This window comes from Melanostigma gelatinosum (assembly GCF_949748355.1).
Source record: "Melanostigma gelatinosum genome assembly, chromosome: 9".
NCBI classification, from domain to species: Eukaryota; Metazoa; Chordata; class Actinopteri; order Perciformes; family Zoarcidae; genus Melanostigma; species Melanostigma gelatinosum.
The window spans coordinates 254,112-278,624 of NC_136642.1; the positions used below are offsets into that span (position 1 = coordinate 254,112).

General features: G+C 45.4%; 3 protein-coding genes across 4 annotated transcripts in view; 2 read left to right on the forward strand and 1 right to left on the reverse strand.

The window, feature by feature from the left end:
- Positions 1 to 1,254, reverse strand: part of atp2c1 (ATPase secretory pathway Ca2+ transporting 1) — a 36,726-nt gene extending 35,472 nt beyond the window's left edge. For both annotated transcript variants that reach the window (XM_079276036.1, XM_079276037.1), the window contains exon 1: positions 1,179 to 1,254. In XM_079276036.1, the coding sequence (XP_079132162.1) occupies positions 1,179 to 1,202 (24 nt within the window). In that variant the 5' untranslated portion in view covers positions 1,203 to 1,254. The remainder of the gene's footprint in view (positions 1 to 1,178) is intronic.
- Positions 1,255 to 1,428: 174 nt separating this feature from the next.
- Positions 1,429 to 2,833, forward strand: rpp25l (ribonuclease P/MRP 25 subunit-like). The gene is made up of 2 exons (XM_079275047.1): positions 1,429 to 1,570; positions 1,952 to 2,833. Exon 2 carries the CDS (start codon positions 1,952 to 1,954, stop codon positions 2,573 to 2,575), a length of 624 nt encoding a protein of 207 aa, XP_079131173.1. The 5' UTR covers positions 1,429 to 1,570; the 3' UTR covers positions 2,576 to 2,833.
- Positions 2,834 to 3,387: 554 nt separating this feature from the next.
- On the forward strand, positions 3,388 to 24,502 carry LOC306782624 (gamma-aminobutyric acid type B receptor subunit 2-like; the record flags this gene model as incomplete). The annotated part of the gene is made up of 14 exons (XM_079276068.1): positions 3,388 to 3,603; positions 4,058 to 4,195; positions 4,897 to 5,067; positions 5,143 to 5,244; positions 5,324 to 5,389; positions 7,471 to 7,653; positions 7,815 to 8,057; positions 9,319 to 9,379; positions 11,197 to 11,391; positions 12,616 to 12,767; positions 13,256 to 13,366; positions 13,448 to 13,651; positions 13,745 to 13,826; positions 24,453 to 24,502. The coding sequence occupies 14 exons, from the start codon at positions 3,388 to 3,390 to the stop codon at positions 24,500 to 24,502; spliced, it is 1,974 nt and encodes a 657-aa protein (XP_079132194.1).
- Between the last annotated feature and the right edge of the window lie 11 nt (positions 24,503 to 24,513).

The following is a 24,513-nucleotide window of genomic DNA, read 5'->3' on the forward strand; positions in this document are numbered from 1 at the left end:
CTCTGTACACACACTGCAGCTTCAAACTTCAGCAATTATTTTGCAGAAATATGAGCATATTTTCCTTCTCTGGCAAAATACGACACGTCTCATGACTTATTTTATTTTACCAGTTGGTGGCGGTAAGGCACCAATTCGTCATTTGCCAACCGCCAGTTGGTCTCAAAGGAGGAGAAGAAGAAGCTAAACTCTTTATTCATCATCATATCAGATCAATAATCATTGCTACAGATTGTCTAAAGACAAAATATGAAACAGAACTCACATCAGAAGGTTCCATGTTGGTGTTTGCAGCTCAGACTAAATGTCTGACGTCCTCATTTACAGTCTTTAGAGACCAAAAGGAAACATTTCTCCTCCCGTCTCTCCCGTCTCCAAGTGGTCCGGTCTCTGGTCTGTGTCTCTGGTATAACGCCAGTTCCCTTCCTGGTGCAGCAGCTGACTGACACACCTGTATACCTGAATGTTTCAGTAGACCTGAACCTGGAGCTCAGTGCCCCCTAGTGTCAACAGTCACAAATACCTCGACAAATAACTAAAGAATCTAACTCATGAAAGATCAATAATCAATAATCCTGAACCATCAGCAGAACTAAAGAATATCCGACAGTGAAGAACACGTTCTACTTCACCTCAGATTAACAACTTACTGATTGATAAACGTGTTGCTGATTCATGAGGAACATTTAATACAGAAAACTAGAACAGAGAGAAACAACTTTACCTTTGAGTTCTGATGTCTGATTAATGTATGATACACACACACACACACACACACACACACACACAGGCAGAGACACACTAAGACGTGCGCGCGCGCGCGCTCGCTCGCACGCACACACACACACACACACACACACACAGGCAGAGACACTTTATAACACACAGACAGACACTAAAAACACACTAGCGCGCACACACACACACACACACGTTAACGTTAGCCTCAGTTAGCATGTTAGCACCACCTCTAGCTAACATGCTCGATTAGACCGAGGCTGAGCTTCAGCGTTAACATTAACAAGCTAACGTTAGCTCCGGTGACAGCAGCATGCTAACCCGGACCACGGAGAACCGAACACACACCGGAAGGACTCAGAGACGTTAATGAGTTTGTTTTATGATAATCTGGATTAAGACTTTTAAAGAGTATCTAACTGTTAAACAGTTAAACTCACCAGTAGCTCCCGTTTCTTCAGCATCTTCCGTCAAATCCACTGTGGAGCGACTTCCGGTGACGTCGCACAGGTCACCATGACGGCCGAGAGCTGCACGATTCCGGTACACCTTCATAATAAGAGCATTTTGTTTACAGGTGTGCCGGAAATAATCTCTTCTTCTTCTTCTGCCCCTAAAGCCTTACACCTGAAACCCCAGGGACTTACCGTGGTATTAGTACTTGTACTGCAGTAATATGTGTACTTTACTCTTATCCACTCTGCCTTAGAGCTGGTTAGTAAAACCTGACAGTTTGCGACAGTTGTCGGCGTTGGACGGTAACGTAAAGCGTTGCAGCATAAGTAAACATGTGGAGATCAGCAGCCTAAAGGAAACAAGAAAACACCAGCAGGTAAAATGTTGAATGGATTTACTTCAGAGAAGACTCTTTTCTCTTCTGACTCTGGTGTGTTTTCATGCTCATACCGGAAGTTAGCTTTCAGTGAACACAAAGTGAGTCCGTTGGCATGTAGCATGTAGCTTAGCCACACTTTCCTGTCACTTTATTGAACATGAGCTGAAGTACATGACGTATCTGTGACATTAGTTCAGTGACGTCATGTTTAGGTTCATCTTTTATTTATTGAACGTTTAATAAAGCTCATAAACCTCTGTGTCAATCAGAAACAGATCCTCTGTCTCGCTCTCTGTCTGACTCTGTCTCTCTTTCTGTCCTCTCTCTGTCTGTCTGTCTCTCTTTCTGTCCTCTGACTGTCTCTCTGTCTCTCCTCAGATGGAGAACTACAAGAAGACTCGTACGGTGGAGCGTCCGTCCGTATGTCCCTTCCTCGGTCTCCCCCCCGACACGCCGGAGGTCCGAGTCAGAGACGGCGGTAAGATCCGTCACCCTCTGCGTTACGCTCTGAGTCACATGGAGGACAAACCCAGACCGGACGAGGACAGGGGCGGGGCGAAGGAGGGACAACAGGAAGCAGGACGGATGCTCTGCAGACAGATCCTCCTCACGGCCAGCGGGACGGGCGTCTCCAAAGCCATCACGTGTGCTGAGATCGTGAAGCGGAGAGTTAAAGGACTCCACCAGCTCACCAGGGTCCAGTTCAGCACCGTGGATGAGGTCTGGGACCCCCTGGAGACCACCGCCGGACTGGACAGTCTCACCGTCAGCAGGAACCTCCCGTCCATCTGGATCCTTCTCTCTAGGGACACGCTGGACCAGAGCCAGACCGGGTACCAGGAACCGGGACGCCACGACGCCCTGTGGGCCAGCAAGGAGGACGGGGGAGGACAGAGACCAGGACACAAAAGGAAGCAGGGGGGGGAGGGAGCCAGAGGACGGGGACCCGGACGGCAGACAGGACGGTCCAGAGACCTAAAAGGACAGAGTGGAGACAACTGAGTGGATGTTAAGAAGACGAACGCTGGGAACCAGCAGGAAGAGGAGATTTAGTTGGACATTAAGAGGACATTTCGATAAAAGACAGACTTGGTCCCAAAGGAGCCGAGGACACGATGAGACGACTTTATGGTTTGATTTTTAGGTAATTTACGAAAACAGGATCCTTAAAATGTCTCAACACAGATTTTCAAGTTCACTAATAAATTCTTTATTCTTGTAAAAGTGTTTTTGTTTTTCTGAGTAAAACAATTCAAGAACTTTTCTTTGTTTCTCTTCATTTATATTTATTGAAAACAAGGAACGTTCATGTTGTTTGTGTCGCCCCCTGTGGACTAAAGTGGTAGTGTCTCTGAGCACCAGACTCATTCTACTGCAGCAGGTCTGACAGGCTGTAGACCGGTCTCTGCTGGAGGATCCGGGTCTGTCATTAAGCATTAAGAATAACTCTATAGAAATACTGATGGAGGTCATATAGAGGATCAGGACTACACTGAGACTGGTTCGGGACCACTTAAAGGTTCCTCACTGTAACTTTAAAAGTGTATTTTATTTTACAGTGGACAGAGGATAAAGAGCAGCATGTGTGATGGTGTCCTCTGTGGACTGAGACCGTCTCTAGTCTAGGATGAGGTCTACATGCAGACGGTCTAAAGGAGCAGCAGGACGTAGATCTCCTGTCTTGTGAACATGGTCTTAGCGAGTACCCTGATGTGACATCTGGTGTCCACATTGATCCGTTTATCTCCCGGCTGCTTACTGAGGATTACAGGTCGCTGCAGGAGCAGCACAGGGACCAGGTTCAGATCATGAACATGTTGGAGGCGTTCAGGCTGCTACCGGTCTACTGGCTCCTGGTGGTTCCGGTTCTGGCTCAGGTCTGCCACCCTCTACCTATGCTGTGGATGTCGGTGGGGGGCAACCTGACAGCCGGCGTGTCCGTGGCGGTCCGACTGGCTCTGCAGGACCTGAAGAGACAACCGCCCCCGCTGGGGGACTACGAGGTCCAGTTCCAGCTGCTGGACCCTCAGGTGGGTCACCTTGAACCTGGTCCCTCGGTGTTTAAGGTCTGTCTGAATGTTACTATCATGTGATCGGGAACCAGGACTATGATGACCCTGCAAGTTATTAGAGCTGGAAGAAGTACTTCTTCACTGCAGTAAAAGTATATACCACAGTGTAGAAATACTCTTACCAAGTGTAAATCTTCGGTCTGATCTGGTCTGAACCGATTTAGTCTGAACTGGTCTGAGCTGGCCTTAACCGGTCTGGACTGGTAGATGTCTGCAGTCAGTGAGGAGGCGTCATCAGGAGAGACCACTACAGTTCAGTCTGAAGCCAACAAGGTGGATCCACTGGGACCGTTAAGTGTGTTGGACCACTTGGATCCTCGTTAAAGCCCCTCTGTCCCGCTTCCTGCTCGGTCCATGTGAAACCAGGCCTCAGATGAGGTCTCAGTCCCTCATGTGTCCCTTGTTTTCACAGTGTGACCCTGCTGAGTCCCTCAAAGCCCTGTTTGACGCCATGTGGGCGGAGCCCAACTACCTGCTGCTGTTCGGAGGGGCGTGTCCATCTGTGACGGCGCTCATCGCTCGATCTCTGCCGGCTCTCACCCTGCTGCAGGTACACAGCCAGTCCACTTAGTCCACTTCACCCAGTCCATGTCACCTGGTCCACATCGTCCCGTCCACGTAGTCTTCTTCTTCTTCTACTACATCTACTGAACTGAAGAACATCTGTGAGTGAAGAACACGTTCTAAGGTAGGTAGAGGTTGTGGTTGCTGTTCTTTGAACAGACTGGTCACAGATGAGGTTGAAGTCGAAGATCAATTTCTCTGAATTCTTCATTGGACATGAATCATGGGAAGAAAAGCACAGTTTGCTGGGCTGCCGAATTTCTTCAACTCTCTGAGGAAAACGAGCCTTTTAATCCTCCCGTCAGATAGAAGGGGGTGGAACATACAGGGGTGTCAAGTTCATGTCCATACATGTATGTTAGACCTTAGGTCCGAACCTGGAGGTCAGTTATTTATTCTTCAGGCATGCCAGACATAAGTCCATATATGGAGATCGTCAGAACACAGGCATGCAGGACATCTTGTTAGATGAGAGTTGACCCCACTGGGTCAACCAGATACACCTGTTCAGCCAGAGTGCGTTCGGTCACACAGAGTTTACAACAAAGTGGAAATATATACTAATTAGTTTGTGTTGAGACTGATCATGAGCTGCTATAATATTACATACAATGTTATTAATCCTAACATGTAGATACAGGAGATAAAAAATAACTGTCCTCTGCTTCCTGTCCCCTGATGTCTCAGGTCTCGTTTGAAGCCTCGTCCCCCAGCCTGTCCAACAGGAAGCTGTACGGGAACCTGTTCAGCACGGTGCCGTCAGACCGAGCTCTGAACCAGGCCACGGTGAAGCTGCTGCAGCGCTTCAAGTGGACCAGAGTCACTGTGATCACACAGGAGGGACCCCGACTCTCAGAGGTGACCCTGTGACTTTAACACACCACGATGTTGGTTTAACCGATCTCACATGTGTGATTTTGTGTCCCGGTCCAGATGAAAAAGGATCTGAGCCGACAGCTGCTGAAGGCCGACGTTCAGGTGGTTTCCTCAGAAAGTCTCTCTGAAGACGTCTGCAGCAGCTTGAGGAGGCTGAAGGTATCGCAGCACAATTAGTTCAGGACTTGAAAGACGTCTTTGGTTCCGTCCTCATCGCTGCTGCTTCTTTGTTTTGCAGGAAAGTGACGTTCGGATCATCATCGGTCAGTTTGAGGAGGATTCTGCCTCTGAGGTTTTCTGCTGTGTAATGCTGCGTTCACACCGGTCGCGTTGATTTTTTGACGCACTGCACAATCGCGTCCAACGCGCCGCCGGTCGTGTTCACACCAAACGCCGCAAAATCTCGTAGCGCCGGAGAGGGGGCGTGGTTTATCGTCCTGGAAGCCGTTCACCTGGCCGCCATTTCTTTCCGCTGTCAACCGTGAAAGGAATAAGGACAATTGCTGCTTTGTACGTGTTGTGGAAGTCCCTCAAACATCGGAATGCCAAACGCCGTCATGTCTGGTTCATAATATTGTTCAGAGGAGCTCCGTGGATTGTATCGAGCTGTATTCACTGTCTAGCAAGCCACCGGTCGCTGTTTACTACAGCTGTAGGAACACAAAATAAACTGATTTGGCTGTGATTCAACGGCAATAAACCGACAAAAAGGGACTCCGAAATAACTACATAATGATGCCGATTTGTAGGTTACTTGTCTTCTCAATGGAGCTCTGATGGATCGGTGCTAGGCTATGCTAACATCGTAGCAGCTCCACCAGCACTCAATAACGTCACGTAGACGTAAATACGGCAGCGTGTATTCATTGTTTGTACCGTATGGTTTACACACACACATGCATACACATAGTTTGGTCCGGTCTCTATTGATATGAGGTATCAGAGCTCTGGGTGAACACAGACGGCTACAGGATTTATTTCCTGATTCAACAACGGCAGGAAGCCAGTGATGACAGGGGGAGCAACTCAACGCTGATAGGCTATCGCGCCACAGCGTCACGCGATTATGTCGCTGAAGTTGAAAAATTTCAACTCGCGCGTTGCCGATTTTGCGGCGTCCAACGCGTCCACCGCGTCCACCGCACTGCAATAACGCGTCCAACGCGCCGCGCCATCGCAAAATCGCGGCGCGCCAGTCTCATCGCGTCTGTGCAGAGACTTTGTATGTAATCTCGACGCGCATCAAAAAATCAACGCGACCGGTGTGAACGCAGCTTAAGTCTCTACATGGATTTATCCCGTTGTTATGGACCCTGAAGGCCACCGTAGTCCTCTAACACGTCCTCACCACTAGATGCCACTAGTCTCACACTCTGCTCCTTCAAGTAGGTTTTAAATGCAGGGCTGAAGTACAATAGTCCTTAAAATGTTGTCCTATGTCCTTCCCTAACCACTTGCCCTTGACCTTGATGGAATTGTGACCCGGTAATACTTAATGCACAAGACCCAGAATAAACTGCAACTAGAGACTGCAATACTGGAAATGATTGACAATGCATGGCATAGAAGACTTATCTCCACTCAACAAGTGGGGTTCAATAAAAGGCCTTAATGCCGATCGTGATAAAGGAGGGATGGAGTAAATTATAAAATGAATACATAAGTCAAAACAAATGAACATGAAAAGAAAACAAACAACATGGGGCTAAACTGCACCATCAGGGAGGTCAGTGTAGAGTTATGCGTCAATAGAGGAACCACTGCACACAAACTAAAATCAAATCAAATTTACCGACTCATAGCACGCGAAGGTGACTCAAACCATACAATAAGATACACATGCCAGATACCTACTCTACCACCCCTTCAGCACAGCACAATGCCCACGAAGAAAAGAAACAGAAAATGGCTCATTCAGTTGATTTGTTAAAGGCACCCTAAATCTAATAAATATGGGAAAACAGTTGTTTGCTCCTCTAGTGTCTTTGTTTAAAACTTTCTAGACTGGACACCGTCCCCTCCCCTAGTTGAAGACATGCCGGTGACTGGAATCGAGACTTTCTTCTTGGCTGATGTGCCGAAGCAATCACTCCAAGTTTTAGTCCCTCACCAAACATGAATCAAATCAGTCACCAAACAAAGGCTGGCCTCAGCTGCTCCCTCAGATGTGTCTGAGTTCAGGAGGGGGGGACGGTGTCCAGTCTAGAAAGTCTGATGTCATGAGGTCAAGGAAGGAAGTGAAGGATAATTCATAAGGAATCCAACGCAGATTTACTAATCCCAGCATAGCTAACACTCGCTCTAACACTCGCTCTAATGAGAGTTCTTCAGGGAGTGCAGTTAGTGACAGTCTGGTGAAGCAGCCATGATTGTTCTGTGTTTCAGGCCGAGAGACTGAACATGTTTGGAGCTCGGTACCAGTGGCTGGTTGTTGATGGAGGAACATCTGGATGGATGCTGAAGGTTTCTGGATGTACGGATGACAGTCTGCTGACGGCTGCAGACGGATCCATCAGGCTGCAGATGAGACGGCTCGGCAACGCCAAGACACCGGGAATCTCCGGACGGGTCAGGAACCACACTCCCAATCAGCTGATTGGATGATTGTTGCAGGTGACTCCTCCCACCAGGAAACCCTGAGCAGGAACACAGCCAGCAGAGTGAGAGGGTCGTCACACCAGTCACCATCTAACCACGACCACCACTGAATGTGTATTATGTCTCTGCAGACTCCTCAGGAGTACCAGGACTCCTACCTGAGACAGGTGATCCAGGACAGGTCAGATGTCAGCCCCCTCCACACCTTCGCCTACGACGCAGTATGGGTCGCTGCCAGAGCTCTGAGTCAGGTGATGGAGGCCGTGAAGCTCAGAGAGAAGTACAGCAGCCAGAGAAACGTGAGCGTTAGAGGGGAAGAAGTTCAGAGGACGCTGCTGGAGGCCGTGAAGCAGACGCAGTTTGAAGGAATCACGGTGAGCATGTAGACACACCTGAGACACACACACCTGTGACACACACCTGAGACACACACACACACCTGTGACACACACACACCTGAGACACACACACCTGTGACACACACACCTGAGACACACACACCTGTGACACACACACACCTGAGACACACACACCTGTGACACACACACCTGAGACACACACACCTGTGACACACACACACCTGAGACACACACACCTGTGACACACACCTGAGACACACACACCTGAGACACACACACCTGAGACACACACACCTGTGACACACACACACCTGAGACACACACACCTGTGACACACACCTGAGACACACACACCTGTGACACACACCTGAGACACACACACACACCTGTGACACACACCTGAGACACACACACCTGTGACACACACACACCTGTGACACACACCTGAGACACACACACCTGTGACACACACACACCTGAGACACACACACCTGTGACACACACCTGAGACACACACACACACCTGTGACACACACACACCTGAGACACACACACCTGTGACACACACACACACCTGTGACACACACACACACCTGTGACACACACTCACCTGAGACACACACACCTGTGACACACACACACACCTGTGACACACACACACACCTGTGACACACACACACACCTGTGACACACACACACACCTGTGACACACACTCACCTGAGACACACACACCTGTGACACACACCTGAGACACACACACACCTGAGACACACACACCTGTGACACACACCTGAGACACACACACACACCTGTGACACACACACACCTGTGACACACACACACCTGAGACACACACACCTGTGACACACACACACACCTGTGACACACACTCACCTGAGACACACACACCTGTGACACACACACACACCTGTGACACACACTCACCTGAGACACACACACCTGTGACACACACCTGAGACACACACACACACCTGTGACACACACACACCTGAGACACACACACCTGTGACACACACACACCTGAGACACACACACCTGTGACACACACCTGAGACACACACACACACCTGTGACACACACCTGTGACACACACACACACCTGTGACACACACCTGTGACACACACACCTGAGACACACACACCTGTGACACACACACACACCTGTGACACACACCTGTGACACACACACCTGAGACACACACACCTGTGACACACACACACACCTGTGACACACACTCACCTTTGTGTTTTTAGGGTCCAGTTTTCTTTCGTAACGGAGAGAGGATGACGTCGATCGAGTTGATCCAGTTTCAAGGTGAAAGACTAATGTTCAGGATATTGATTATTGATCAGCAGTGTTGATATTGATTGTTGATCAGCAGTGTTGATATTGATTTTTGATCAGCAGTGTTGATATTGATTATTGATCAGCAGTGTTGATATTGATTGTTGATCAGCAGTGTTGATATTGATTTTTGATCAGCAGTGTTGATATTGATTATTGATCAGCAGTGTTGATATTGATTATTGATCAGCAGTGTTATTGATTATTGATCAGCAGTGTTGTTATTGATTATTTATCAGCAGTGTTGATATTGATTGTTGATCAGCAGTGTTGTTATTGATTATTGATCAGCAGTGTTGATATTGATTGTTGATCAGCAGTGTTAACATTGATTGTTGATCGGCAGTGTTAACATTGATTGTTGATCGGCAGTGTTGATATTGATTATTGATCGGCAGTGTTGATATTGATTGATGATCGGCAGTGTTGATATTGATTGTTGATCGGCAGTGTTGATATTGATTATTGATCGGCAGTGTTGATATTGATTGTTGATCAGCAGTGTTGATATTGATTATTGATCAGCAGTGTTGATATTGATTATTGATCAGCAGTGTTGATATTGATTATTGATCAGCAGTGTTGATATTGATTATTGATCAGCAGTGTTGATATTGATTATTGATCAGCAGTGTTGATATTGATTATTGATCAGCAGTGTTGATATTGATTATTGATCGGCAGTGTTGATATTGATTGTTGATCAGCAGTGTTAACATTGATTGTTGATCGGCAGTGTTGATATTGATTATTGATCGGCAGTGTTGATATTGATTGTTGATCAGCAGTGTTGATATTGATTGTTGATCGGCAGTGTTGATATTGATTGTTGATCGGCAGTGTTGACATTGATTATTGATCAGCAGTGTTGATATTGATTATTGATCAGCAGTGTTGATATTGATTATTGATCAGCAGTGTTGACATTGATTATTGATCAGCAGTGTTGATATTGATTGTTGATCAGCAGTGTTGATATTGATTATTGATCAGCAGTGTTGATATTGATTATTGATCAGCAGTGTTGATATTGATTGTTGATCAGCAGTGTTGACATTGATTATTGATCAGCAGTCTTGACATTGATTATTGATCAGCAGTGTTGATATTGATTGTTGATCAGCAGTGTTGATATTGATTATTGATCGGCAGTGTTGATATTGATTATTGATCAGCAGTGTTGATATTGATTATTGATCAGCAGTGTTGATATTGATTATTGATCAGCAGTGTTGATATTGATTGTTGATCAGCAGTGTTGATATTGATTGTTGATCAGCAGTGTTGATATTGATTATTGATCAGCAGTGTTGATATTGATTGTTGATCAGCAGTGTTGATATTGATTATTGATCAGCAGTGTTGATATTGATTATTGATCAGCAGTGTTGACATTGATTATTGATCAGCAGTGTTGATATTGATTATTGATCAGCAGTGTTGATATTGATTATTGATCAGCAGTGTTGACATTGATTATTGATCAGCAGTGTTGATATTGATTGTTGATCGGCAGTGTTGACATTGATTATTGATCAGCAGTATTGATATTGATTATTGATCAGCAGTGTTGATATTGATTATTGATCAGCAGTGTTGACATTGATTATTGATCAGCAGTGTTGATATTGATTATTGATCAGCAGTGTTGATATTGATTATTGATCAGCAGTGTTGACATTGATTATTGATCAGCAGTGTTGATATTGATTATTGATCGGCAGTGTTGACATTGATTATTGATCAGCAGTGTTGATATTGATTATTGATCAGCAGTGTGTCCTCAGGCAGCAGAGGCGTGTTGGTGGGAGACTTCAGTACTTCCACACAGCAGCTGCGACTGATGAACCAGCTGCTGAAGTTCACAGGTGAGACCCTGAACGCACCACAGACCGTCACAATGACAACGCTGATCAGGGCTGATGCTAAACGTTTGCTGCTGCAGGTCCAGGACCTGACCCTCTTCTTCATCGTCATCAGACGTAAACACTGGTACTTCTTCTGTTTTATACTGAGAACATTTTCACATCCTCTGTTCATTTAATAACAGATCACATGTTTTATGTATTCTTCATATTTCTTTATTGTTGATCACTGTTTGATATTCATGATTTACTTTCTCTCTGTTTAATGTGATGCACCAACATTCTATTGCTTGTTTTTTATTTGTTCGATTGAAAGATGCTCACTTTACAGTTGCAACAAGAAATACTTAAGAATGAACACACATGCGTACAGATACACATGGATGTACTTGGTTGATTATAAACATAATGATACATGAATAACTTGTCATAAAAGCAAACATTAGATATAATGTAATATATATATATGTATATATATATATATATATATATATATATATATATATATATATATATATATATATATTAGGGGTGTCACGGATCACAAACCTCACGGTTCGGTTCGGATCACGGTTCAGGAGTCACGGTTCGGATCATTTTTCGGATCAACAAAGAAAAGGGGAGGAGACAAATATAACTTTGTTTTCCATTTATTAATTAAAGAACTTCAAGAACACTTAAAGCAAAGAACTTTGGGCTACAATCTTACATGAAAACAAAAATATTGAAGATGTCCAATTTGAAACAAAATGAAATACATAAATAAAAATAAAACATTCAAGAATACTCAATTCGGATATCCTCATCCTTTCATCAATATTGAAAGAAAGAAACAGCCAGTGAGCTTCCACTGTTTACACTGAACTGAACTGCTCAGCAACAACTTGGGTCTGTGTTTACTTCCTGTCAGGTCATTCAAATACACAACAATGTTACATTACTGTGACATTATTTTCAAAAAGATGAGAATATCTCCATTGTCTGGGGAGAGGGTCGACCTTTCTGTGGTGACTGGAATATTATTGGGCCTCTCTAGCTTTCACTCTGATACTTCTGTCAGCACCTGCCCCAGGTGTGTGTGTGTGACTCTCACAGAGGGGGCGTGTCTACAGCACCTGCCCCAGGTGTGTGTGTGTGACTCCGTCTTTTTAGCCTTGGTTGTGATTTACTTTGCAGATTCATTATTAATGCAAACTATGAATGAACTCATCAGTTCTGATGTATTGTGGTCATAGTATTATGATGGATGACGATAATCCACCTTCACCAGCTGCTCCATCAAATACATTGAGTATTTGCACACACTAGCATTGCTAGTACATGTCCTGTTGGACTCCTCAGGTGCGTCTGTGGACGTCTCTCTGGGTCACACGGTGAGCTTCACTGTTCTGTTCATCCTCCTGCTCCTCCTGCTCCTCCTGGAGGTGTCGGTTTTAAGCACCTGGCAGATCCTGGACCCTCTCAGACGGGTGGTGCTGCAGCTCGGACCGCAGGTAACAAGCGCAGGAGGTTCAAGGTGGAGGGATGTACTTGTGTTCAATGATGTGTTGTCAGCAGTAAAAGTACACAAGTACACAAGTACCATCAGCGTCATACAGTAAAAGTAGAGGAGAATGACTTCTGATGCACAAATCTGTTTTTCTTCCATCTTTGACTTTTAGTCAACATTTATTCATTTGTTTGTTTGTATTTATTTCATTTAATTTATTTTCAAATTTTATTTTTAAATGTTTACATTTTCGTAAAAAGGGTCACAAGAGAAAAAAAGCTTTTACAGCAGTTTGTGTTTCATCTCAGAAGTTCATCTTTTTTAATGTAGTTCAGTAAAACATGGAGGTCAAGTATAAAGTAGCAGAAAATAGAAATACTCCAGTAAAGTACTAGTACCTCAAGAGAGCACTGAAGTCCTAGGTTTGACCCCTGAGGGGGGCTTCAGACCTTCAGACCGATGGGTTCATGTGAACTCTTTCTTGTCCCTCAGAGCGTCTCTGAGGATCAGGACCAGGTCGTCCAGCTGTTCTGTGAACGCTGCAGCAGCTCCAACATGCAGCTGTGGCTCGCTGTTGTCTGCGGGTACAAAGCTCCTCTACTGGTACTGAGAACCGAGTCCAGAACCGAGTCCAGCTCTGTGACGCTGTAGAACCATGACGGCTCTGTGGTGTCTCTGCTTCAGGGTCTGGGCTGTCTGGTGGCCTGGAGCGTCCGGACGCTGGACCGCCCTGAACCCCTGAGCGTGTTCGCTGTGACAGCGTTCAGCGTGTCTGGACTGTTGGGGTCCCTGCTGACGGCCCACAATCCTCCCATCCAGCTGTGCATCACCAGCGTCCTCGTCCTCGGCTACAACGTCTTCATCCTCAGCCGGCTGTTCGGACCGAAGGTCGGTGCGTCCTCCTGAGAAGTTAGAGACGGTGGTCTTCGTCCTCAGGGACCACTCTGACATGTGGTTTCCTGTCTTTTGTGTTCTTTACAGTTGGATGTAGAAATAGAATCCATCAGCATGCAGCTCCGTGAGACGTCTGAGCTCCACCGCGGGACCAGAGGACGACACACAGGTAAAGATATGAAGGGACATCTGTTACCAATCACTTTAACCTGGGTGTAGCCTAGCTTAGCACAAAGAGTGGAAGCAGGGGGAAACTGCTAGCCTAGTTAGCCTAGTTAGCTTAGCTCCATCATGAAAGAAGAGAACTAACACACATATACATATATATATATATATATATATATATATGTATGTATGTATGTATGTATGTATGTATGTATGTATGTATGTATGTATGTATGTATGTATGTATGTATGTATGTATATATACATATATATATATACATATATATATACATATATATGTATATATATATATACATATATATGTATATATACATATATATATATACATATATATATACATATATATACGTATATATATGTATATATATATATACATATATATGTATATATATGTATATATATATACATATATATATATGTATATATATGTATATATATATACATATATATATATATATATATATGTATATATATATATATATATATATATATATATATATATATATATATACATGTATGTATGTATGTATGTATGTATGTATGTATGTATGTATGTATGTATATATACATATATATATACATATATATATACATATATATATATATGTATATATATATGTATACATATATATATATGTATATATATATATATATCCGGTCTGTTCGTTCCACACGACGACTACTTCCTGTTCCACTGAGCCAATCAGACGACAGATGTGACCTTCAGGGTGTTCTGGACTGTTCTGGACCAGAAGAATCTGGGTCACTCCGGAGGAACAGAAGGACTCTTTTATCTCAATATAACATTGATTTGTAATGAAAATCTACAATATGACATCACGTCACATTTTTTACCATTAAAATGTTTTACAATTGACGAAATATCCTGAAATGTTTCCTGTTTAATCAGCTGAGCAACAACGATGGAGATCAGATGAGTGGAGGAATATTAAGAGAGGAAGTTGATCTGATCAGCACAAACCTCTTCAGTCACTGAGGTGTTGGATTCACATCGTTCTAAGATGTAGAACTTAAATTGTAGAATTAAAATCTTTATTTCAAGTTTACTGGACAAAGCTGCAACAACATCCTGATGATTTATATCATTTATTAAAATACGTTTTTTGGAAGGTCACCAAATCATCCGGCAACGCACCTCAACTCATTTAAACTATTTATTTAGAATCTAAAAACAGCAACACGAGTAACTCAATAATACAAATACACAGTTGATTCGAAAACTACAGTGCAACATTTGAATAAATAGTCCCAGATTGATCTGACCTCATCTGACCTGAGGTGGTGATCAGTGAGAACTTTTGAACTCCACCAACACGTCCTCTGTGGACGAGTTTGAAGACTGATCCAGATCCCTGGTACAGGTCTAGGGTTTGTGTGTCACCAGGTGAGGATGAGATTCATCCGGAAGCTGCTGAACATTCTGGACATTGTTGGGCTGAAACTCTTTCATGTTGCATGGAGGTCTGGGACACAACCTGTGGAACCAGGGAGTTTGTTCCAATTACTATTTACCCTCCTGAAGAAAGTTTATTCCAGACTGATTGTCGAACATCAGATCCAGGTACTCTGTTCACTACCTGTTCAGGTACTTTGTACACTACCTGAATACTTCTTCTGACTCCCTGTGAGTTCTTACAGTGAGTCCCAGTCAGTCCAGAACTCATGAGCTCTTCTTCTCTCAGATAATAAAAGTAGAACCTCTAGACCAGGGCTGTCAAACTCATCTCACTCTGGGCCACATCAGCATCACGGTCCCTCAAAGGGCCGGTTGTAACTGTAAGACTGTAAAACTAACTTCTCCTAACATATTGTTCAATAACTCTCTGCATTTGATTATTGTTTATTCAAGTGTAAACATATTGTACATGCAGTTATATCAATGAAAAATGATATTTAAACACATTTCTGTTATTAAAACATAAATCATTTTAATTGAGGGTTAATAAACCCACATGACTCTATCAAAGATCAAACTATTAAAGAAAATAACAAAGACAAATATCAAACACGAGTTCTGACATTAACTTTGTTCAAAGCTGTTTGTTCACCTCTCTGCATCACTAATGTTCCTCCCTGTCGTCGTCCTGTGCATGCAGCTACATCCAAGAGCTGCTCACTGAGAGTCAGGTCTGATGAACATGATAGATGATGTATCCGTGTTGTCTGTGCTTTCATCAGCAGTTCATTACAAACACAAGTACCTGCTCGTCTCTCAGCTAGCTGTGTTGTTAGATTGCTGCTAGTTCATCAACTCGTCTGCGATGGTGTTTCTTCACAAACTGACATTTGTAAAAGTCTGTATCTGGTCGGAGCTCTGCTCACATACCTTCAGCATGCACTGGGCTGTAGCTGTGTCAATATATTCTGCTGTGATTGCAGTCTGCCTTTTAGTTCTCGGACAGTTTGATGTTTTTCTTGGAGGCTAAATTTAGCTCCGTGTTTGGAGAATTGTATCCTTCATCACCGACACGCCTCATAACACAGAAGACAGACCCGTTGTTCTCCTTGAAGCACAAACATGTATTCGCTTTCACATCTTTCATTACATTTTCTTCCCTCTGCATCAATTTTTCTCTTCGTGGACATTTTGGGATTATTTGTGGATCTTTTTCAATCGTTGGAAAACCTCTTTACGGGCTGTTGCCTCTCCTGTCCACCTGTTGTGATAGTTTTAATGTCGGTACACAGACAACATGCTATCACATCATTTCAACTTTCTATCTCATAATTTCGACCATTGGGGATACTTTTATTTTGAAGTCTAGCGTTTAATTTTATTTCCAAAATAAATAAAAAAAGTTTTTTATTTTTATTTTTTGCTGGCGGATTCGCGGGCCACATAGAATGACGTGGCGGGCCGCATTCGGCCCGCGGGCCTTGACTTTGACACGTGTGCTCTAGAAGCTGCTGTGTGGTTTTAGTCCTCCAGAGGGCTCCAGATTCACATGATTCAAAATCAAAGTTCTTCTGTAACAAACATTTTTTATAATTTACGTTTTTTAATGAAACCAGTGTTCTTTTTACAATAATAGTATATTTTCCCATATTTGTTTGTCTTTATAACATGAAAAATGAAAATAAACGATATTTTCCCAGATTAATAAGATCTTTTCTGCGTCGTCTCTGACTGACTATCTGCAGGATGTCGACCCGCCAGAGGACAAAGAGTCTCTGTTTCTGTTGTGACGTTCAGCTTCATTCAGAACTGTTTGTGCACAACAACAGACGGCCAGCTGTAGGTGTGTAATCAGGTGTGATGACACGCTGACGGATTACATCACCGACCACGCTGGCATGTTTCTGTGCAGAGCGTGCCACACATTACACAAAGATTATATAACTCCCATGACTCTCATTTACTCTGTTGTTTCACTGTTAGAACAGTCCTCGATTAAAGAAGAGTTCAGTTGAGTGTGATCCACAACTGATCAGATATGTTGAATGAAGTTTCATTCCTTTAACTCTTTTTACACTTAAATGTAACCCTTCAGTGTCTTTTATGTGACAAAGAAGGCCTGTTTATCCAGTTATGTGTCTCTTTGTAGTCATTTGTGTCTCTTTGTGGTCGTTTGCGTCTCTTTGTGGTCGTTTGCGTCTCTTTGTGGTCGTTTGCGTCTCTTTGTAGTCGTTTGCGTCTCTTTGTAGTCGTTTGCGTCTCTTTGTGGTCGTTTGCGTCTCTTTGTAGTCGTTTGCGTCTCTTTGTGGTCGTTTGCGTCTCTTTGTAGTCGTTTGCGTCTCTTTGTGGTCGTTTGCGTCTCTTTGTAGTCGTTTGCGTCTCTTTGTAGTCGTTTGCGTCTCTTTGTGGTCGTTTGCGTCTCTTTGTGGTCGTTTGCGTCTCTTTGTGGTCGTTTGCGTCTCATTGTGGTCGTTTGCGTCTCTTTGTGGTCGTTTGCGTCTCTTTGTGGTCGTTTGCGTCTCTTTGTGGTCGTTTGCGTCTCTTTGTAGTCGTTTGCGTCTCTTTGTGTGAGGATTTGTGTCTAGCTCTGCTGTATTTCCCTCAGTAGTGTCCTCCTACGAGTCCCGCCCACTGCCACGCCTCTCTCCGTAGGCACAGCTGTGCCTCATCTCCGGTGATCGCCTCCAGCTGACATAAATACTCCTGTCACTCTCATCCCAGTTGTCAGTCCGTCCGTTTACCTACCTGGTATTCCGACCCGTGAGTCGTCCATTTGTTCACTCTCTGAAGATCCGCTACTAACGTTGCCTCTCGTTTTTCCGACCTGCCTGCCGTACAGTGTCGAGCCTCTGGTTTTCACCTGTACGAGGAAGCCTTCCAGTTCGTTCCTCGGAGATCAACTGTGTAGTCTTGGCGTTCCTGTGTCGAGCCTCGGGTGTCACACAGACGATCCGGCCTGCCTGCCGGCCGCGGATGCGGACCGGCCACTTCCCGGCTGAGATCCGAGCGGAGCGCGAGGACGCGCCTCCGTACTGACGTTTGACAGCTTTCCTGTTTGCTTAGTCTGCCGCTCAGCAGGATTAGCCACTTTCCGGCTTGGAACCGGGCGGAGGCGTGAAGACTCCTCCTATTGACTTTGTCCATTTCCTGTCTTTTCCCTTGACTGAGAGAAATAAATTATCGTGGTTTTGAAATAGAACTCTGCTGTCTGAGTCTGCATTCGGGTCCATGAACACACCACATCATAACACTTTGTGGTCGTTTGCGTCTCTTTGTGGTCGTTTGCGTCTCTTTGTGGTCGTTTGCGTCTCTTTGGGGTCGTTTGCGTCTCTTTGTGGTCGTTTGCGTCTCTTTGTGGTCGTTTGCGTCTCTTTGTGGTCGTTTGCGTCTCTTTGTGGTCGTTTGCATCTCTTTGTGGTCGTTTGCGTCTCTTTGTGGTCGTTTGCGTCTCTTTGTGGTCGTTTGCGTCTCTTTGTGGTCGTTTGCGTCTCTTTGTGGTCGTTTGCGTCTCTTTGGGGTCGTTTGCGTCTCTTTGTGGTCGTTTGCGTCTCTTTGTGGTCGTTTGCGTCTCATTGTGGTCGTTTGCGTCTCTTTGGAGTCGTTTGCGTCTCATTGTGGTCGTTTGCGTCTCTTTGTGGTCGTTTGCGTCTCTTTGTGGTCGTTTGCGTCTCTTTGTGGTCGTTTGCGTCTCATTGTGGTCGTTTGCGTCTCTTTGGAGTCGTTTGCGTCTCTTTGTAGTCGTTTGCGTCTCTTTGTAGTCGTTTGCGTCTCTTTGTAGTCGTTTGCGTCTCTTTGTGGTCGTTTGCGTCTCTTTGGGGTCGTTTGCGTCTCTTTGTGGTCGTTTGCGTCTCTTTGTGGTCGTTTGCGTCTCATTGTGGTCGTTTGCGTCTCTTTGTGGTCGTTTGCGTCTCTTTGTGGTCGTTTGCGTCTCTTTGTGGTTGTTTGCGTCTCTTTGTGGTCGTTTGCGTCTCTTTGTAGTCGTTTGCGTCTCTTTGTAGTCGTTTGCGTCTCTTTGTGGTCGTTTGCGTCTCTTTGTGGTCGTTTGCGTCTCTTTGTGGTCGTTTGCGTCTCTTTGTGGTCGTTTGCGTCTCTTTGTGGTCGTTTGCGTCTCTTTGTGGTCGTTTGCGTCTCTTTGTGGTCGTCTGCGTCTCTTTGTAGTCGTTTGCGTCTCTTTGTGTGAGGATTTGTGTCTAGCTCTGCTGTATTTCCCTCAGTAGTGTCCTCCTACGAGTCCCGCTCACTGCCTCTCTCCGTAGGCACAGCTGTGCCTCATCTCCTGTGATCGCCTCCAGCTGACATAAATACTCCTGTCACTCTCATTCCAGTTGTCAGTCCGTCCGTTTACCTACCTGGTATTCCGACCCGTGAGTCGTCCATTTGTTCACTCTCTGAAGATCCGCTACTAACGTTGCCTCTCGTTTTTCCGACCTGCCTGCCGTACAGTGTCGAGCCTCTGGTTTTCACCTGTACGAGGAAGCCTTCCAGTTTGTTCCTCGGAGATCAACTGTGTAGTCTTGGCGTTCCTGTGTCGAGCCTCGGGTGTCACACAGACGATCCAGCCTGCCTGCCAGCCGCGGACGCGGACCGGCCACTTCCCGGCTGAGATCCGAGCGGAGCGCGAGGACGCGCCCCCGTACTGACGTTTGACAGCTTTTCTGTTTGCTTAGTCTGCCGCTCAGCAGGATTAGCCACTTTCCGGCTTGGAACCGGGCGGAGGCGTGGAGACGCCTCCTATTGACTTTGTCCATTTCCTGTCTTTTCCCTTGACTGAGAGAAATAAATTATCGTGGTTTTGAAATAGAACTCTGCTGTCTGAGTCTGCATTCGGGTCCATGAACACACCACATCATAACACTTTGTGGTCGTTTGCGTCTCTTTGTGGTCGTTTGCGTCTCTTTGTGGTCGTTTGCGTCTCTTTGGAGTCGTTTGCGTCTCTTTGTGGTCGTTTGCGTCTCTTTGTGGTCGTTTGCGTCTCTTTGTGGTCGTTTGCGTCTCTTTGTGGTCGTTTGCATCTCTTTGTGGTCGTTTGCGTCTCTTTGTAGTCGTTTGCGTCTCTTTGTGGTCGTTTGCGTCTCTTTGTGGTCGTTTGCGTCTCTTTGTGGTCGTTTGCGTCTCTTTGTGGTCGTTTGCGTCTCTTTGTGGTCGTTTGCGTCTCTTTGTGGTCGTTTGCGTCTCATTGTGGTCGTTTGCGTCTCATTGTGGTCGTTTGCGTCTCTTTGTGGTCGTTTGCGTCTCTTTGTGGTCGTTTGCGTCTCTTTGTGGTCGTTTGCGTCTCATTGTGGTCGTTTGCGTCTCTTTGTGGTCGTTTGCGTCTCTTTGTAGTCGTTTGCGTCTCTTTGTGGTCGTTTGCGTCTCTTTGTGGTCGTTTGCGTCTCTTTGTGGTCGTTTGCGTCTCTTTGTGGTCGTTTGCGTCTCTTTGTAGTCGTTTGCGTCTCTTTGTAGTCGTTTGCGTCTCTTTGTAGTCGTTTGCGTCTCTTTGTGGTCGTTTGCGTCTCTTTGTGGTCGTTTGCGTCTCTTTGTGGTCGTTTGCGTCTCTTTGTGGTCGTTTGCGTCTCTTTGTGGTCGTTTGCGTCTCTTTGTGGTCGTTTGCGTCTCTTTGTGGTCGTTTGCGTCTCTTTGTGGTCGTCTGCGTCTCTTTGTAGTCGTTTGCGTCTCTTTGTGTGAGGATTTGTGTCTAGCTCTGCTGTATTTCCCTCAGTAGTGTCCTCCTACGAGTCCCGCTCACTGCCTCTCTCCGTAGGCACAGCTGTGCCTCATCTCCTGTGATCGCCTCCAGCTGACATAAATACTCCTGTCACTCTCATTCCAGTTGTCAGTCCGTCCGTTTACCTACCTGGTATTCCGACCCGTGAGTCGTCCATTTGTTCACTCTCTGAAGATCCGCTACTAACGTTGCCTCTCGTTTTTCCGACCTGCCTGCCGTACAGTGTCGAGCCTCTGGTTTTCACCTGTACGAGGAAGCCTTCCAGTTTGTTCCTCGGAGATCAACTGTGTAGTCTTGGCGTTCCTGTGTCGAGCCTCGGGTGTCACACAGACGATCCAGCCTGCCTGCCAGCCGCGGACGCGGACCGGCCACTTCCCGGCTGAGATCCGAGCGGAGCGCGAGGACGCGCCCCCGTACTGACGTTTGACAGCTTTTCTGTTTGCTTAGTCTGCCGCTCAGCAGGATTAGCCACTTTCCGGCTTGGAACCGGGCGGAGGCGTGGAGACGCCTCCTATTGACTTTGTCCATTTCCTGTCTTTTCCCTTGACTGAGAGAAATAAATTATCGTGGTTTTGAAATAGAACTCTGCTGTCTGAGTCTGCATTCGGGTCCATGAACACACCACATCATAACACTTTGTGGTCGTTTGCGTCTCTTTGTGGTCGTTTGCGTCTCTTTGTGGTCGTTTGCGTCTCTTTGGAGTCGTTTGCGTCTCTTTGTGGTCGTTTGCGTCTCTTTGTGGTCGTTTGCGTCTCTTTGTGGTCGTTTGCATCTCTTTGTGGTCGTTTGCGTCTCTTTGTAGTCGTTTGCGTCTCTTTGTGGTCGTTTGCGTCTCTTTGTGGTCGTTTGCGTCTCTTTGTGGTCGTTTGCGTCTCTTTGTGGTCGTTTGCGTCTCTTTGTGGTCGTTTGCGTCTCTTTGTGGTCGTTTGCGTCTCATTGTGGTCGTTTGCGTCTCATTGTGGTCGTTTGCGTCTCTTTGTGGTCGTTTGCGTCTCTTTGTGGTCGTTTGCGTCTCTTTGTGGTCGTTTGCGTCTCATTGTGGTCGTTTGCGTCTCTTTGTGGTCGTTTGCGTCTCTTTGTGGTCGTTTGCGTCTCTTTGTGGTCGTTTGCGTCTCTTTGTGGTCGTTTGCGTCTCTTTGTGGTCGTTTGCGTCTCTTTGTGGTCGTTTGCGTCTCTTTGTGGTCGTTTGCGTCTCTTTGTGGTCGTTTGCGTCTCTTTGTGGTCGTTTGCGTCTCTTTGTGGTCGTTTGCGTCTCTTTGTGGTCGTCTGCGTCTCTTTGTGGTCGTCTGCGTCTCTTTGTGTGAGGATTTGTGTCTAGCTCTGCTGTATTTCCCTCAGTAGTGTCCTCCTACGAGTCCCGCCCACTGCCTCTCTCCGTAGGCACAGCTGTGCCTCATCTCCTGTGATCGCCTCCAGCTGACATAAATACTCCTGTCACTCTCATTCCAGTTGTCAGTCCGTCCGTTTACCTACCTGGTATTCCGACCCGTGAGTCGTCCATTTGTTCACTCTCTGAAGATCCGCTACTAACGTTGCCTCTCGTTTTTCCGACCTGCCTGCCGTACAGTGTCGAGCCTCTGGTTTTCACCTGTACGAGGAAGCCTTCCAGTTTGTTCCTCGGAGATCAACTGTTTAGTCTTGGCGTTCCTGTGTCGAGCCTCGGGTGTCACACAGACGATCCGGCCTGCCTGCCAGCCGCGGACACGGACCGGCCACTTCCCGGCTGAGATCCGAGCGGAGCGCGAGGACGCGCCCCCGTACTGACGTTTGACAGCTTTTCTGTTTGCTTAGTCTGCCGCTCAGCAGGATTAGCCACTTTCCGGCTTGGAACCGGGCGGAGGCGTGGAGACGCCTCCTATTGACTTTGTCCATTTCCTGTCTTTTCCCTTGACTGAGAGAAATAAATTATCGTGGTTTTGAAATAGAACTCTGCTGTCTGAGTCTGCATTCGGGTCCATGAACACACCACATCATAACACTTTGTGGTCGTTTGCGTCTCTTTGTGGTCGTTTGCGTCTCTTTGTGGTCGTTTGCGTCTCTTTGTGGTCGTTTGCGTCTCTTTGTGGTAGTTTGCGTGTCTTTGTGGTAGTTTGCATCTCTTTGTGGTAGTTTGTCTCTTTGTAGTCGTCTCTTCGTAGTCGTTTGCGTCTCTTTGTGGTTGTTTTTGTTTCCGTGGTCGTTTTTGTAGTTGTTTAATGTCCATTAATACTTCCGAGCATGAATGCCTTTAGTTTGCGTCTGAAATCATTATTTAATCACCTAATAGTATATTTCAGTGTTTAGTCAGAATTGTTATACATCACAGACTCATAAAGTATTATCCAGTTTTATATTCTGCTCTTACAATATTGAACAAAGATATCTGAACCAAAGAAAGCAACTGGAAGACACAAAAGATGAAATATGTTGAGAAATGTTAATCATCGTTGGACTGCTGCTGTCACTTTATCATCATCTTGCTGAACCTTCCTCAGTATTTTCATGCCAACAGACATTTCATGTCACTGGTTTCTGTTTCGTTGATCTGCAGTGAAGCTTCCGGCAGTGAGCACGCACTTCACTATTTCAGATTAGTTGAGGTCTGCTTGAAGAGGAAATCATTGGCTAAATGCTCACAGCAGGGAGGAGGAGGAAGAGGAGGATCATGGGGGTGCGGTGTCCCCCTCTCAACACCACACGACATAGAGTGAGGTCAGGCGTCTCTGAATGAAGTCACGTGGTGTGACGACCTCACCGTGTTTCTGCAGCAACGACGATGACTAAGAGGGAAAACATCGATCTGTTTCAAGGTTCTTTTAGTCCTTCACATCAAAGCCACAACACAACCGGTGTCTCTGCATTTCACTGAAATCACTAAACGCGTCTTCATACCTGATATTTTAATTACAATACTATACAAAGAATGGAAACATCGTCAGGCATTCAGCATCTTTCTTCTTCAGCTGTAAAAACTGATTTCTGCCTCTTTAAAATGTTCACTCAGTCTTTGGGGAGCAGAACTTCAACCAGCACGATAAAACCGAATTTGTGCTTTAAAAAACAGCATTATTGATAAAAATATCAAACTTAATCTTGCTTCAGGAGGCTTCAGTTATAACAAAGTGTTTAATCCAACAGTTTAAAGTCTTAAATGTCTGCAGCCTCTAGACTCAGAGAAGAGAAGAACTGGACTTCAGTGTTGAACTCAGACTTAATTAATCGTCTTTTCTTCTTAAACTTAAGTTTTGTTTGGTTTTAAATCAGATTCCTTTCAAGTCAAATCTGCTCGAATGATCACCAATTTATACCAAGAAGTCGTCCGTCGTGGTGAGACTCTTCCTCTTACTCCTCCTTCTCCTCTTCCTTCTCATGGACGGACTCTCAGTGGTCATATGACCCGGATAACCTTTAAACCAACGGTTCAGAGTGAAAGCAGCACGTCTCTTTCAAATCCTGTTTTCTGTCATTGTGAACTCCCCCTCTTCTTCTTCCCCTTTTTCTCGCCTCAGTGGTTCAGGATCAGAGGCTGAAGTCTTCGTCCTCTGCAGAGACGCAGTAAAAGTTCAGACT

Coding starts and splice junctions, on each gene's coding strand:
- rpp25l (XM_079275047.1), top strand. CDS start 1,952: ATGGAGAACTACAAGAAGACTCGTACGGTGGAGCGTCCGTCCGTATGT.